Source organism: Macadamia integrifolia, chromosome 7 (genome assembly GCF_013358625.1).
Source record: "Macadamia integrifolia cultivar HAES 741 chromosome 7, SCU_Mint_v3, whole genome shotgun sequence".
Taxonomy (NCBI): Eukaryota; Viridiplantae; Streptophyta; class Magnoliopsida; order Proteales; family Proteaceae; genus Macadamia; species Macadamia integrifolia.
The window spans coordinates 11,205,908-11,222,125 of record NC_056563.1 but is presented as its reverse complement, the minus strand read 5'-3'; the positions used below and the strand labels follow the sequence as shown (position 1 = coordinate 11,222,125).

The window sequence follows — 16,218 nt, the reverse complement described above, 5'->3', positions numbered from 1 at the left end:
TTTCTGCAAACTCAGGTGCAATTTACCCTAAAATTAATTAGTCTTTTTTTTTTTTTTGGGTAAAATAAAACTAATTAGTCTTATGGTTGAAAAATCGTTTATTCATTTTAATATACATATATATGGGAAAAGGTTGGGTATACCCAGATCTGCATCTCTCTCTCTCTCTCTCTCTCTGCCTCCCCTTGGAAAAGTCCCCTATGACCCTCCATCCCAGCCCTACTGCCATGGCTTGAGCCATTAGCTCGAAGAAAGTTGGCAGCATACCTAACTTCATTATAGATATAGATTTATAGCTTGTTTAATGCCTAAATTAAGAAATGAAAAGTTATAAATACAAGTTGGGGAAAAGAACCAACTGCTATTAAATACATGGAACTTGTCATATTTACAGAACCAACTCCAGCCCAACAAAAAAGAAGGCATGATACGTACAGGCATGAAGTCTTAAGATGAGAGCAATCAAAATCAGATTATGGGTTTCCCATGCTGGTCACAAATGGAACAAGCCTTCTGTAGTCCCTCCTCCGTCCAAGAGCACATGAGTCGAGCACCCGCCCAAGAATCAAACGTGTATTCCGCAAAGCTAACTCTCGTAGTGATGGACCTGAATGTACTGTACTACCCTGTGATGCTAGTGTCGGGCCTGCTCCAAACCCTGATCCCATGGTGTACTGGAGTGGTCCGCTTCTGGCCTTAAATGAGTTTTGAGGAGCCAGCGCTTTCTCCTCAGTACCACCAAACCCATTCTCAGAAAAGCCAGCCTCATGAGGATGGGACCCCGTCAAGGAACTACAGCTATGCAAGAGTGCTTCCAACACGCTCAGCGCTTCCCAACACAGAGTGCTCTCCACCAGTTGTGATACGATCGCATATACATGAGGGCTCTGGGTAGCATCCATGGTTGTGTGCTGGAGCAATGCCTTCAGTATTAGCAGTATCACACGCTGATATTCTACTGGCCCCTTCTCCAGGAGCCTTAACAGGTGTCCAAAGGCCAGAGCTGAGTGCTTTGGGAACCACTCAGTACACAAGAGTGGTGACACACAAGAAAGCAGGTTATCAGTGGTTGTGATCTTGCCTTCAGCATAAGCCATGAATACAGTTGCAAGCTCATCCAATGATTTCGCTCGACACCAAACTGCTAAATTGGCAGCAACAGAGCAAGCCTTCTGGTACTGCTGTTGTAGTGGTGAAGTAGGTGTGTCCTTGGTGAGCTGCAAACAAATCCAGGGAAGCAAACCTGTGATGTGCATTAGTAACCGTGTCTCAGCATCCCCAAATATGGAGTCACACGAGTGCACTGTGATCCGAGACAGCACCTCGATTGAAAACCCATGGCTCACAGTTGACATAAGCCCCTTGAGGACAAGAGGTTGCACCCCTTCAAAGGCTGGAACTTTACTATTTGCTTGTGATAGCTCACTGCCTATCCGTGATTCTACTCGCTGATGATCGGATGACTCACAGCCAATTGTATCAAGCTCATCCCGGGGCATGCTTGAGAGAAGCACATTTTCTGTTGTGCTGTCCCGGAATGATAACCGGTCAATCACACGGGCAAAGAGTTCTAGTATTTGGCAGTATACATGCACAAAATCAGTGTGCATCATAGCTACACACCCCCAGAAGAGCTGAGGATAAAGAATTACTTTCTCTGGTTCCATATTTTCCACCATCACTTGCAGAGTTAACAGAATCTCCATAATGAAGCCCAGAACTGATGGCACAGGGTTCCCAAGGCACCTGTGAAGGCACCTGAGTAGGGACACACAATTATCACTCGTTACACTGGGTCGAAGTGCGCGATAGATCTGATGTGAACGGCATGCAAGGTGCCTGGATGTGCATTCCATAGCCCACTTGAGAGCCTCTGCCCCCCAGGTCTCACGGAGATCTCCTTGGAAGAAAATAGCATCAACCATGCTCTGCACAAGGGCCGACAGGAGGGCTGCACTTGGGAGTTCAGTTCGAACAACCGTAGGGTCCTCATTCTCCCACATCATACTCCCACGCTTTGACTGCACATACTTGATCAGGCTTACAACCTGCTGTTTGTTCTCTCCATCACTGCTCTCAACCTCATACAACTCCAAGTGCCTGCCCGCAAGTGAGTACAGCAAATTAACAAGCAATTGCTGGCAATGCTCTAGCACAATGTCTTCTGAGCTATCCATTGACACAAATGTGACGTGAAAGAGCAGAGGAAGGTGCTCACGGAAATCCTCATCGTTCTCGTAAGCAATCTCTGCAAGTAGAATCAAAGCAATATCAGCATGGGTTAAAGAGTGCTGTTGGTGCCCCTGCAATGCTGATTGAAGCTCTCCAGCATTGACCCCATGCACCGCATTGCCAGAATGCAATGCATCTTCACCAGAGTTTGGTGTGTCGATGAGGTAGTCACCACTGTCCCGAGACAAATGTCGGCTGCACAAGCTCCCTGTTGAGCTCCGAACCCCCATTAAAGGCCCTGACATGTTTACTATTGCCGGAAGGAGCTGCCCAGACCTCCCAGTAGAGACAGGAACTATGTTCACTTCTGGAGGCATTGGACTCAAAGGCCCTGAAACACTTCGGCCTGTTAAACCTATGGTCCGCCAGCTCAGGCTCCCACTTGTGTTCCTAAGAGGGCCGTCAAGAGAACCCCGTACAAGCAATGGAGACATGTGTGGTTGGCTGTCCACAACAGATGTAATTTGAGTTGGTGTAGGCCCCTGAGAAAACTCCAATATGAAATTTCCACCGGCATCAGCCTTCGGTCTAAATGGCTCCACATTGTCCTCCAGCATCCGCTGAGCCAACTGGTAAACCAAGTGATCGATTGTGCGCTGTGGGCATATCCGTGCTAGGTATAAACTCACACGTTTGGCAACTGAGAAGTAGGTTGCAAATGCTCCACTTATTTCAGCAGAAGCATTCGAATCACAATCTTCAATCCCTTTGGTGATCAAGAAATCAAGGACCGGGCTAATGTTCTTGGGCTTGTTAGCAATTGTGCTCCAAAGCTTCTCAATTTCATCAGGGAACTGGTCCCCATGCCTCCATGTCACATAATACAGACTTTTTAATAATCTTTCACTCCACCCTGAATCCTTAAGCTTCCAGAAGTTGAGGTTCTCAATCCATGGAGCCATGCATGTCAGGACTTGATGCTGAGCAATTATGTCCACCGCATCAAGTTGCCGCTGCATTATCTCCTCACACAGAAGCTGGCTCAGTTCAGGATGATCTTTGGCAAGTTTACATGAAAGTTTGTATTGAAACTGTTGGTAGGAGTCAGGGAGGTTGCCAACAACAGCAGCTCGATAGCGTCCTGAACCCTCAGTGCCCTCCTCAGCCCATTCACGGACAGAAAGTGTCTCAAGCATTTGAAGAGCATCATCACGTATTTGTCTTGCTGGATCAACCACCTTGTAGAGTATCAAGCTCAAAAGTCTCTGGATTTCACATTTTGGGATTTCTTGGCGCATGTATACTTCAGCAAGCACACTGAAGTAACCATCAGCTATTGCAGCATCTGAATAGTAGCACTGGAGATGAAATTGCAAATAATTAGTTCTTCCTAGATATCACACTAATTATTAAAATAAATAAATAAAAAGAAGAAGAAGATACTGAACAATGATGAAGAGTAAGGCAAGGAAGAAATGAGAAACCCAAAAATGGTAAGAAGAAGAAGAATAAGAAATGGTGATGCAACTGATGCCTCACATCTTATTGCAACTAATCAGGCTAATCAAATACTCGCCAAGACATATAGTCTATCAAGAGGACAGCCCATAATGCAAAGTGTAAACACCTGGATATTACCAGCTGAGATGTGAGGCACCACTACAACTGAAGAGAAGGAAATTACCTGATCAATACAAGCAGGAAACAAGTCCAGATTTGTCTGGAGAAGATTCTTCAGTGCTGTTTTAGCTAGGGAAACACGTAGGTGAGCACTCTTAAGCCGATCACGTCCACCAGTTGTACGCCCTCCTTCTCCCGTATGTTTTGAATAAGATGGAGTCCTTGGATCAGCAGGTGAATAGCCAAAAGGTGCCCTGGGTGCTGGCTCAATGAAGAGACTGTTAATCCAAGAGATTACCCGGCCGCTCATCTTTCTTGCATTATCATCAAAACAAGGTCCATATAACAGTGAAGCCATGGCATTCATGGAGGCCCACTGAATTGCCTCAACTTGCTCATTCATTTCTTTATCAAATGAAATTTTGTCAACAGAATCCTTTGAGCGGATGTGCTGAGCTGACTTGTAACGCTCAATTTCACGACGGTACTCACTGAGACCATCCTGACCCCACATACTTCCAGTGTCATCACACCAAGAGAGAAGAAGATCAAATAGTCGCTTTCGAGCTCTGATATCAAATTTCTCTGATTTTGAGTCTACAAACTCAGGGCCCAGTGATCTTAGAACAGATGCTAATGCAAAGCGGAGAGGTTGCATTTCTTGAAAGCTCTCAAGAGGTGCAGTTACAATCTGCTTAGTTGTTTCTTCAATAAACTTCAAATAGTGAAGACGGAAAACCGGTTTTCGGATCAGCGTTCCTGGCCAAATACTCTCAGCAACAGTACGATATATATTTGCAATATGAACACGGAGTTCCTCCCGGCGGGTTTTCTGACTCTGCTTCCATATTAATATCAAATGTCATTAAAGTTGTGTGCCTAAACATAAAAATCATGACACACACACACACAAACACCCCCTAGGTGCACACCATAGTTGGCAATTCCACACAGCTAAAAAAAAAAGTATGGGCAAAGTTCATGCATAACTCAATTTTGGAAAGAAAAAGTAAGCTCAGAGATTCACCTCAGCAAACACAAAAATTTTAGAATGTAGTCGTAGACTGACATAATATAATACAGAAAATTTTATGTATAATACATTTTAAAAGCCAAAGGTATGTGTTTTACTTGGGTCAAGTGTTTAAAATAATGCAAACAATATGTTTTATAATTTATATGCAGATAAAAAGGGAATTAACTAACAACTGTGCACACTTTTGATCAGTACACTAAACAGAAGAAAACTGACGATAAAAGTTTCACTTATTTAGAATACATTATGAAAAAGTTGTTGTTGTATTCCCTAATTAAGGGAAAATATTTACAAGGCTACTGAAGCCATGGGTGGAAGGAAGAGACTACAAACAGCACTTGGACACCAGTTACTGTTTTATATAGGCAGCTGAGAACCTAAATTACATCTCCCTTTCAGGAAAAAAAATTAAAGCCATTTGGGCATTTAACTATTATTATACCTTCCACTTTGGTTTTCCTTCCGACTCCAATGAAACCTCTTCAACAAAAGATGCGAGCTCACCAAACATGAATTCACAAACTCCCAGATGTGAGTGTCCAAGAGCCATTGTGGCTGCATGCTACAACAAGAAGGGGAAAAGGAACAATCATCTACATATCTTAGAGAAAGAAAATTTGTAAAATTACTCAATTAGTTTAAATATTTCCGGTTATTCAGAAACGTAGCCTCCTCAAACCAGGGTTCAAAAACTCCTGAATTTCTCATTTCGGTTCTTTTTTTTTTTTTTTTAAAACTAACTTGACAGGAAATATTTTGTTCATTTTGCCAAAACTTTTGCTCATCTCAATCCAAAAAAATGCACTATTTTGTTGAAATTTCGGCTATTTCATTTCGATCATATAGGCCATTGACCCCCCCAACTAACTGGCCAAGAAAAATTCATGGAAAAAGTAAACTGTTTCAGCAAAATTTCGGTATCTCAGTAGTTTTGGTTTGACTGAAACGGAGAAATGAAATGAGTTTTGAACCTTTCCTCAAACTACTCATGATTTTGTTTCCTTAGATATTTATTTTATATAATCTACACAAAGAATAAGAAGTTCAACTAATAATGATTTGAGTACCTCCCCATCCCCAACAACCACCCCCCCCACAAAAAAAAGAAGAAGATCTCACTCCCAACAATGTACGTTTTCATTATTATACCATAGATAAATCATATTCAATTGCAGCTAGATAAAATGTAGATGGTTTGCCTCCAAAGGTTATCAAGGAAGCGCATAGAAGGTATCTAATCTTCTATGCAAAATCCAGAAAAGCACAAGAGTAATCAATTATCAACATTCAACAAGTCCCCTCCCCACCTTTGGCTGCGTGGTTGATAAGCTCTCTTGGCAAGTCCTACATTGAGGAACTAAGAATTGTTGCAAAGGCAATGCTTTGACTTCATGCCATGGGAATCTTCAATTTCTCATCAATAAAAGAAACAATTGAGCACAATTGAACAGGAGTACAAGAGATTTTGGAATCTGAATTGCATCCTCTTTGTCCAATTCAGCACAAAGTAAAGCACGTATAATAAATGTTAAGATGCTGATCAACAAGAATAGTTTCTAAGCCACTGAATGCACCCATTATCCACAAACCTCTAGACATCAATACTCCCACAAAGAACATCAGCTAGGAGCCCAAAAGGATATATAGCATTTGTGATGTACTTATTTTGCAATTTTGAAGGTCCCAGTTAGTGCAGCAGGTAAGGACAGTAGCTGGTTCACCATGTCTTGGGATGAAATTAAAGGGGGTATTGGGTGGAATTATCAAAAAACTTCTGAAAAAAGGGAAGCTGTCAAACCAGGGGTTTCCTAAGAACTATACACCAGCATGGCAGTATATATGGCACCAATGACTTAAATTGCCAACCACTTGATGGTTAAAATAGCCCAAAAACCAATCCAGATGATTGTGATCATTCTCCGCACAACCTTCTTTTGCTGTAACCAGAATCGATATTCAGCCTGCTCTGAGAGAGAGAGAGAGAGAGAGAGAGCAGAATGAATTCCGCCTTCCCTCAGTATCAGGTGCACATGTGCCATATACAGAAAGCATTCTATAGTTAAGGCCAAGCCATGATATTCAAAGCCTTAACATAAAAATGCAGGGGTCATTACTGTTCTACTTGAAATGAAGGATACATAAAAGATTCCTGAAACAAAACAGCCATATTAGAACACCTTACCACGTGTGCTTCAGATCCAGATTTTAGTGACGGGAAAATAAGATGATAGAGATCTTTAGTTGCTGTTAAGCTGCCAACATCTCTACTATCAGGAGGACAAGAACATGAAAATATTGCATACATGAGCCACTGATCCAACTTATTTTCAGCCTCCTGTGATTGATAAGCCTTCCCACCCAACTCTATAGGTGTGATATGAGATAATCGATGCATAACCTCTGACCTGAGAATTTGAAAACAAGCTAGATCCATGATTGCAAATTAAATTATAACAGGACATAGTTGGAGTAATATAATAACAAATAGCATTGTCAATTTGAAATATCAATGTCCCCCACCCCTCTTTTTCACTCTCCAAAATGAAAAAACACCCCACATTTTCATGATTTGTATAAATTAACAACAACCAACAACAAATCATTATCCCAACTTAATGGGATCAGACACATGGATCCAAGCAAAGTCAAGGAAAAAGAAAAGTCAAAGTCAAAGGAAACAAATCACTAAGAACATTAACAAAGTAGAACACAGCTATAGGGGGTCCGCCACCTGGATCTTAGCACTTCTCTCTGCTCTATTCGAGGCCATACTCGGGACAAGGCCTAACCTTTACTTGTCTTTCCTCACAACCTCTCATATGGTCATTTTCGGTCTGCTTCTAGCTCTTTTGGATCCTTCTATCTGGATGAGGTCACTCCTCCTTACTAGTGCATCCAATGGTCTCCGTTGAACATGGCTATACCATCTCAAATGACTTTCACGAAGCTTATCATGAATCGGGGTAACTCCCAAATCCAGTACAATACGTTCACTCCTACCTTATCCTTCCTAGTTTTCCCACACATCCATCTTAACATTCTCATTTCCACTACACATAACTTATTGTTGAATAATGCATTATTGCAATAATGGGTTTTAGGGTTTATATTCAAATGGACCCTTAAGCTCTTAGGGACTACTTAGACTCCTATAAGTACTACTTATTTTTCCATAAATAGAGGAGGATTGTGCTCATTAAGGCACAAGTCCAATCCCTAATTCTTCATGGTATCAGAGCACGTCTGATCACAAACCATCTTCTTCTTCCCCTAGACTTCAACTCCTTGCGCAAGAAACTCCATCGATCTTCACCTGCGCAAACCCAAACCACACTAGAACCCCTGCACCCCAGAACCTATGCCTTCCTCTTGCAACCTAGGCAAACCCAAACCCCTGCGCCAGAACCTACGACTTCTCCAAACTAGAAGCAAAAACCTAGAGCGCAACCCGTAGCCAAGAACCTGCACTATGATCATCGTACGCCTTCTCCTCCAGTCCTGCAATCTACAATCGTCGTTGAAACTTGTGATCATCACGACCCTTTTGAATCCTGCAACCTACGCCTAAAACCATCGCTGCAACATGCGCCACTTCCCTACACAAGAATTACTACTAGAAATTTTTATCCTCTTTCTGATAATAGAAGCATTGTTCTTTTTTCTTAGTTTATTCTGATGTTTAGGGCCCTACCCGTCGTGTCTCTGTTTCTGGCTATAGATGGTTGTCACTTTTATTGATTGCAATACTCGTTCTACATGGATTTATTTATTGCATCACAAGAGTGGGGTTTTTTAGTGCTTTCAGGAATTTCATTGCATGGTTCAGACACAATTTGACACTAAAATCAAGATACTGTGAACTGATGGTGGGAGGGTATATATGGATGGTTCCTTCCAGTCTTACTTGGTTGATCATGGATCATCCATCAGACTTGTTGTGTGGTCACTCCCGAGCATAATGGTGTGGTTGTATGCAAGAATCGTCATCTACTTGAGGTTGCTCGCTCCTTGATGTTGAGATGCAGGTCCATGCTGCCTATTGGAGTGAGGCTGTCATCATTGCTGCCTATATCAGCAATGGGATACCTTCACATATACTTGGTTTTAAGAGTCTCATTGAGTTGTTATCTGCATCGCGTAACTTTGTTGTTCCTCCCAAGGTATTCAGTTGTGCTTGTTTTGTTCGTAATCATCAGGTTCCGGGCAAGCTTGATCATCGTGGACTCCGGTGTATTTTGTGGGCTATTCTCCCACTCAAAAGGGATATCGATACTATCATCCACCTTCTCGACAGCTCTTTCTGTCTACGAATGTGGTCTTTAGTGAGACTGAGGCATACTTTCCACCTCTTCAGGGGGAGTGATCTGGTAGTGAAGAGGTGATTCAGATTCCTACTTTTGATTATCCTTTCCATACCATAGATGATGGTGCTACTCAGAGGAATACTGAAGACAGGAAAATTGGTTCAGAGACTCCCATTGATGGGGACATCAAAGTGTACAGTCTAAAGAAGAAGAATACCCAACCAGTCCCATCTCTGTGGTTGGAGGATTAGAAGAAACCAGAAGAAAGAAGAAGAAAGAAGAAGAAAGGAGGAAAGAGAGGAGTCGAACCAGCCTTCCCAGCGCTGGGTTCCACCCCCCTTGTTTCTCCCATTCAGCAAATCTTGTGGACCCCACAAATCTTACATTACTTTGCTTTAATTCTGATATTATTTGATTGTTTTAAATAATTAGGAAACTAGGACTTCTTTCTATTAGGTAGTTTATTATTTCAAATAACTGAGTTTCTAAGTATCATTTTTTTATTTTTAGAAGTTTTATTCTATTTAAAGGGTAAGGCCATTGGCCATTGTTTTAATGAATGATATTATTGAAAAAAAGCACAAAAGATGTCGCTCCTTTCTCACGACTCCTCTCCCTCTCACCTCTAGTTCTTCCCCCCCCTTTTGACCTCCTCTCTCTCTCGGCTTTCTCTCTTGTCTCACCTCCCTCTCTCTTCCATTCTTTTCTCTGTTCCTGCTGTTTGCTCTCTGTTGCTGCTGCTGTTTACTCTCTGCTGCTGCCGGCTACTCTCTGCTGCTACTGTTTACTCTCTGCTGCTACTGTTTACTCTCTGCGGCTGCTGATTACTTTCTGCTACTGTTGTTTACTCTTTGTTGCTTCTGCTGCACTATTGCAGCCACTGTTTGCAACAACCGAAGGTCATGCTACGTGGATAGATCATCACCTGGACTGCTGCTGACCTTTTTAATAATCGGACTGCTGTTGAACATTCTTTTCAAAAATCTGGGTTGTTTTCCTATATTCTCAAATCTGGGCAGCAGGTAAGTAGAGACTGAACCTTCCCCAATCCCCCATTGTCCCCTCATTATTTACTCCATCATTTTCCATTAAAACCCTCCCCTTTTAGCCCATTGTTTGACCATTATTTGCATCACTGTTTTACCTTAAATACTGCTGATTTTCTTATTACAAGTATGACTGATTTTGGAGCATATAACATGGTATTTTTATCTATCTTTGGCGTTTAATAGACTAGTGTCATAACCTAATTTTGCTTGCTGCTATGTTCCCTACCCCATGTTCCCCCCTTGACACTTGAGTGAGTTCATGTGTTTTTCTTCCTAGACTATTATTGGCCTCTGTTACTTTGTTCATTAGTCTCACTTTATTTTGCATGTTAATCTTGTTTGCTGAGCTTCCTTTATCCTATCCAACCCAAGTTCCTTGAGTTTACCCTATCTAGTTAGTTAATCTTGTAGGAAACCCAGTCAACTAGGAACCCCCTACATCATCTTGGTATCAGAGCAGGGTTTTGTCTAGGTTTATGGTAATTAGGTACTGCTGTCTATTGTTTACATGTCTTACCTTTTGAGGTCCAGTCTCCGTCACAATCTATCCACAGTCAAGTCTGAGTTAAGAGAGCATTCCCATATGTTAGATGACACCCTTTTCTTCCTTAGATTGGCGGGACCAAATAGCATTGGACGCTATTCCCTCAAAAAGCACATACTTGAGAGGGAGATTTCTGACCTCAAGATTGAGAGGGCTATCTACCTGTCTCAATTGGAGATTCTGAGTAGACCTTGAGTCTTTGGTGGCAACTGTCCACTCGTAGTGGTAGAGTATACCAAAATATGTCTGACATTCCTGACACCCCCACCCAACCTGAGCAATTGGCCAAATTCATGAAAGCCATCCAAGCTACCCTCCAAGCTAGCCAAGCTATACAGGAAGCACAAGCTACCCATCTCCAAACCCTTACCGATAAGTTGGCTGCCCTCGAGACAAGTGCCCAAAACTCTGATGGACGGCAAGGCCGTAACACAACTGGCATTGAACTTAGGGACAGAGGCCATAACCCTGAGGAAGTGAACGAGAATAACCACACTGATGGTTATGACCAGATAGGGGATAACTTCCAAGGCCTAAGGCGTGGTAGGGGTTGGGGTAGGGGGCGAGGCCCACCACCAAGACATCAAACCCAATATGGAGATGATGAGGGTTACGAGCATTATGATTGGGGCTTTGATGTCAGACGGATGATTAAGGTAGATGCCCCTACCTATGATGGTCAGATTGATGCTAGGATCCTTCTGGATTGGATTAAGCAGATAGATAGGTACTTCGATTTCTACGATATGCCAGAGGAAGTCCGCTACCGATTTGCTAAGTTCAAGCTTATTGGAGTTGCCGAGGACTTCTGGACAGACCTAGAGTACCAAAAGGACCACCTAGGACTTGAGCCGATCACCACCTAGGTAGAAATGCAAGAGAGACTCAAGAGGGAATTTTTTCCTATCACTCATAGGCTCCAGTTGTTGAATGAAATGAATACCCTGAAGCAAGGAAAGTTGACTGTGACCGAATACATGAACAAGTTCAATGAATTAAAAATTAGAAGCCGTATTTGGGAGGATGTTGAGCAGACACTATCTAGATTCCTTACCGGGCTCAACTCCGAAATTCAACCTTGTATAACACCCCACCTGGTGTGAGACATTCCACAAGCCTTCAGCATAGCCCTTGAGGTGGAATCCACTATGAGAACTTATTCTCAGAGGAAGAGCTTCCAAGCTGGGGAGTCCCAATTTTGAAAACCACCCCAAGGCTCAACTGGATTCTCAAAACCCCCCTGCTGCACCACAGTGTCAATTTGACAATAGGGGTAAAAGAATTTTAGGAGAAGCACCCAAGAGTAGTGGGCAACAACAGTGCTTCAAGTGTCGCGGGTTTGGTCACTTCTCTAGAGAGTGTCTCGATAGAAATCTTTATGTGGGAGAGCAGACTCTTGAAGAAGGTGACCAAGAGGGTTTTTAGGACTATGAGTGTAAGGACCATAGGCTAGATGAGACCATATCTGATGAGGATGCCGAAGAGGCCGATGACCTCAAGCTTGGTATTGTGCGATGCATGGTCTCAACCTAGGAGTAGCGATGATTGGCGGTGAACTAATATTTTCATCACTTACACATGTCATCAGGGCAAGAACTGTCGTGTCACCATAAACAGCGGGAGTTGCATGAATGTGGTCGCCAAGAGTGTTGTTGCCCGAATGGGCCTTAAACCTGAACCCCACCCCAAGCCTTACAAGGTTGCCTGGGTAGATCAGTCTACCATCCCCGTTAATCTGAGGTGTCTAGTTCCCCTACACTTTGAAGGATATGAGGATCGAGTGTGGTGTGATGTCCTAGAGATGGATGTTGCCCACATCATCCTGGGTAGACCCCGGTTATATGACCAGGATGTCACCAATTATAGGAAGTCTAACACCTTATGTCTTTGAGTTCAAAGGGAAGAAAATCAGACTGACCCCCAGTGCCCCTAGGGAAGTTAGGGTTCCAGAACACAAGGGAAGTACCACCAAACAAAACCCCACCAAGACACTCAACATTTTAAATCAACAACAATTTGAGGGAGAGTGTCAAGAATCAGGGGTGATTAATGCTCTAGTTGCCATACAGAGTAATACCGATAGGTCACGCTTATTCACTGAGGCTCCTAGAGAAGTACAACCCTTGTTGAGGAAATTCGAGAGATCATTCCCAGAGGAACTACCTGATGAGTTACCGCCTATGCGTGACATCCAGTATGCTATTGACTTAGTTCCAGGATCCTCTCTCCCGAACTTACCCCACGACCAAATGAATCCCAAAGAACATGCCAAACTTAAACGGAAAGTGGACGAACTATTACAGAAGAGATTCATTAGAGAAAGCCTTAGCCCGTGTGTTGTACCTGCCTTGCTCATGCCAAAGAAAGATGGCACCTGGCGTATGTGTGTTGATAGTAGGGCCATTAATAAGATCACCATCAAGTATAGGTTCCTTATCCCTAGACTTGATGACATGTTGGATATGATAACCAACTCTTCAACATTTTCGAAGATTGATCTCAAAAGCGGGTACCACCAAATTAGGGTTAGGCCTGGAGATGAGTGGAAGACAGCCTTCAAAAAGAAAGATGGCCTTTTTGAATGGTTAGTCATGCCTTTTGGCTTGGAAAATGCACCTAGCACCTTCATGAGGATAATGAATCAAGTGCTTCAACCATTCATTGACAAGTTCATAGTGGTTTACTTAGATGACATCCTCATCTATAGTAAAACCCCGTCTTCCCACTTGGATCACTGACAAAAGGTTTTCATGTGCTCTTACAAGAGAACTCTATGTCAACCTCAAGAAGTGCACCTTCATGAGTGATTAAGTCATCTTCCTAGGATTTGTTATGTCAACTCAGGGAGTATCTGCTGACCCTGAGAAAGTGAGAGCGATCGTAGGGTGGTCTAAGCCAACTAATGTCCATAAAGTACGAAGCTTTCATGGCTTAGCCACTTTCTACAGGAGATTCACTTACCGGTTTAGTTCCATTATGTCTTCTATCACCGATTGCATGATAAAAGAGTTTCAATGGACTAAGAGTGCTACGAAGGCCTTTAATGAGATTAAAAAGCTTATGACTGAAGCTTCAGTCCTGCGCCTCCCAGATTTCTCTAAGGTCTTCGAAGTGAATTGTGATGCATCTGGTATTGGAATAGGTGGTGTCCTAGGACAAGAGGGCCACCCTGTTGCCTATTTTACTAAGAAACTTAATGAAGCTGGGCAATGATATTCCACATACGACAAGGAATTCTATGTGATTGCCCAATCATTGCGTTATTGGCAACATTACCTTTTACCGCAAAAATTCGTGCTATTCTCTGACCACCAGGCTCTGAGATACCTGAGTGCCCAAAAGAAACTTAACCAAAGACATGCCAAGTGGGTTGAGTTTCTCCAAGAGTACACTTTTGTACTCAAGCACAGACCTGGTGTCGAGAATACTGTTGTAGATGCACTGAGCCGTGTGAACATGTTCCTCAGTCGCACCAATGCTAGGAGTCAGGCTAGTGTTACTCCAAGCAATGAGTGTAGAGGTTGTAGGGTTCGAGCGAGTCAAGGACCAATACCCCACCTATCCTGATTTTAATGAGCCGTTCACTTCCTTGAGTGAAGGCAACCCGGTCAACCGCTCGGACTACCTAACTAGAAAGGGCTTCCTTTTTAAAGGAAGCAAGTTGTGCATTCCCAGGACTTCACTCCGAGATTTCCTGATCTAGGAATTGCATGCTGGGGGAGTCACTGCCCATTTCGGTCGAGATAAGACCATCACCCTTGTTGAGGACAGATTATTTTGGCCAGGAATGAAGAGGGATGTTGCTAAAGTTGTAAGTCAATGTAGGATATGCCAGACTGCCAAACAACAAAAGCAGAACACGGGTTTGTACACTCCCCTACCCGTTCCCCATTCCCCTTGGCAAGACCTTAGCATGGACTTCATGTTTGGTCTGCCAAAAACTTCGAGAGGTTATGATTCTGTTTATGTGGCTGTAGATCGCTTCTCGAAGATGGCCCATTTCATCCCATGCTCTAAAACCACTGATGCATCCATAGTAGCCAAACTTTTCTTTAACGAGATTGTCAAGCACCATAGGTTACCCCTCACCATAGTGTCCGATAGGGATGTTAAGTTCACCCGTCATTTTTAGAGGACCCTTTGGCGGATGATGGGCACTAAGCTCCGTTTCTCTTCAGCTTTTCACCCTCAGACTGATGGCCAAACTGAGGTTGTCAGTAGGAGTTTAGGAAACTTGTTACGTTGCCTCATAGTAGAACACATTACCAGTTGGGATCGAGTCCTTAACTAGGCTGAGTTTGCATATAATAGTTCCAAGAACCGTACCACTGGTCTGTCTCCCTTTGAGATTTGTTCAGGATACCAACCCCGAGCACCCATAGACCTTGTCCCAGTTGTGTCCAGTTCTAGGACATCCCTGTTAGCCGAGTCTTTTGCTCAGCATATACATGATTTGCATGCAGGTATAAGAAGACAGATAGCACTGAGCCACAAGCAATATAAGTCGAAGGCAGATGTGCACAGAAGGTTACAAGAGTTTCAAGAGGGCGATATGGTGATGGTTAGAATTAAGCCGTAATGCTTTGTTAGGGGAAAAGCGAGCAAGCTGCATGCTCGTAGCATAGGTCCGTTCAAAGTACTCAAGAGGATAGGTGCCAATGCGTATGTTCTTGATTTGCCAGCTAGTTTAGAGATCAATAATATTTTCAATGTTGAAGACCATTACCCCTTTCTATCTTGATGACTTTGAGGACTTCCCCTTCACCATTGATGAGACTACTGAACCAAACCAACCACTTCTCCCACCTCATTACCTCCTGTGCCTAAGGTCACGAGAAGGACTGAAGAAGTTGAGGAAATCCTGGATGAGAAGATTGTGTCCACACACAAGAGGTTCTAGAGAGGTCTTGGTCAAGTGGCGTGGGCGACCGGAGATTGACAACACCTGGATCACATTGTAAGAAATCCAACGACTCAACCCAAGCCTGCTTGAGTACTACCTGAGCCATAATTCATCGGAGGTGAATTTTTCAAAGCCGGGGAGAGTTGATGGGGACATCAAAGTGTATAGTCTAAAGAAGAAGAATACCCAACCAGTCCCATCTCTGTGGTTGGAGGATTAGAAGAAACCAGAAGAAAGAAGAAGAAAGAAGAAGAAAGGAGGAAAGAGAGGAGTCAAACCAGCCTTCCCAGCGCTAAGTTTGACCCCCCTTGTTTCTCCCATTCAGAAAATCTTGCGGACCCCACCAAATCTTACTTTACTTTGCTTTAATTCTGATATTGTTTGATTGTTTTAAATAATTAGGAAACTAGGACTTCTTTCTATTAGGTAGTTTATTATTTCAAATAACTGAGTTTCTAAGTATCTTTTTTTAATTTTTAGAAGTTTTATTCTATTTAAAGTGTAAGGCCATTGGTCATTGTTTTATGAAAGATATTATTGAAAAAAGCACCAAAGATGTTGCTCCTCTCTCACAACTCCTCTCTCTCTCG

At 42.9% G+C, this 16,218-nt stretch overlaps 1 protein-coding gene across 1 annotated transcript in view; it reads right to left on the bottom strand.

The window, feature by feature from the left end:
• Window positions 1–341: 341 nt before the first annotated feature.
• The window catches only part of LOC122084194 (protein furry homolog-like), a 79,244-nt gene continuing 63,367 nt past the window's right edge, over window positions 342–16,218 (bottom strand). The window contains 4 exon segments of the mRNA XM_042652277.1: window positions 342–3,530; window positions 3,857–4,630; window positions 5,271–5,390; window positions 7,011–7,233. Coding sequence (XP_042508211.1) covers window positions 474–3,530; window positions 3,857–4,630; window positions 5,271–5,390; window positions 7,011–7,233 — 4,174 coding nt within the window. The 3' untranslated portion in view covers window positions 342–473.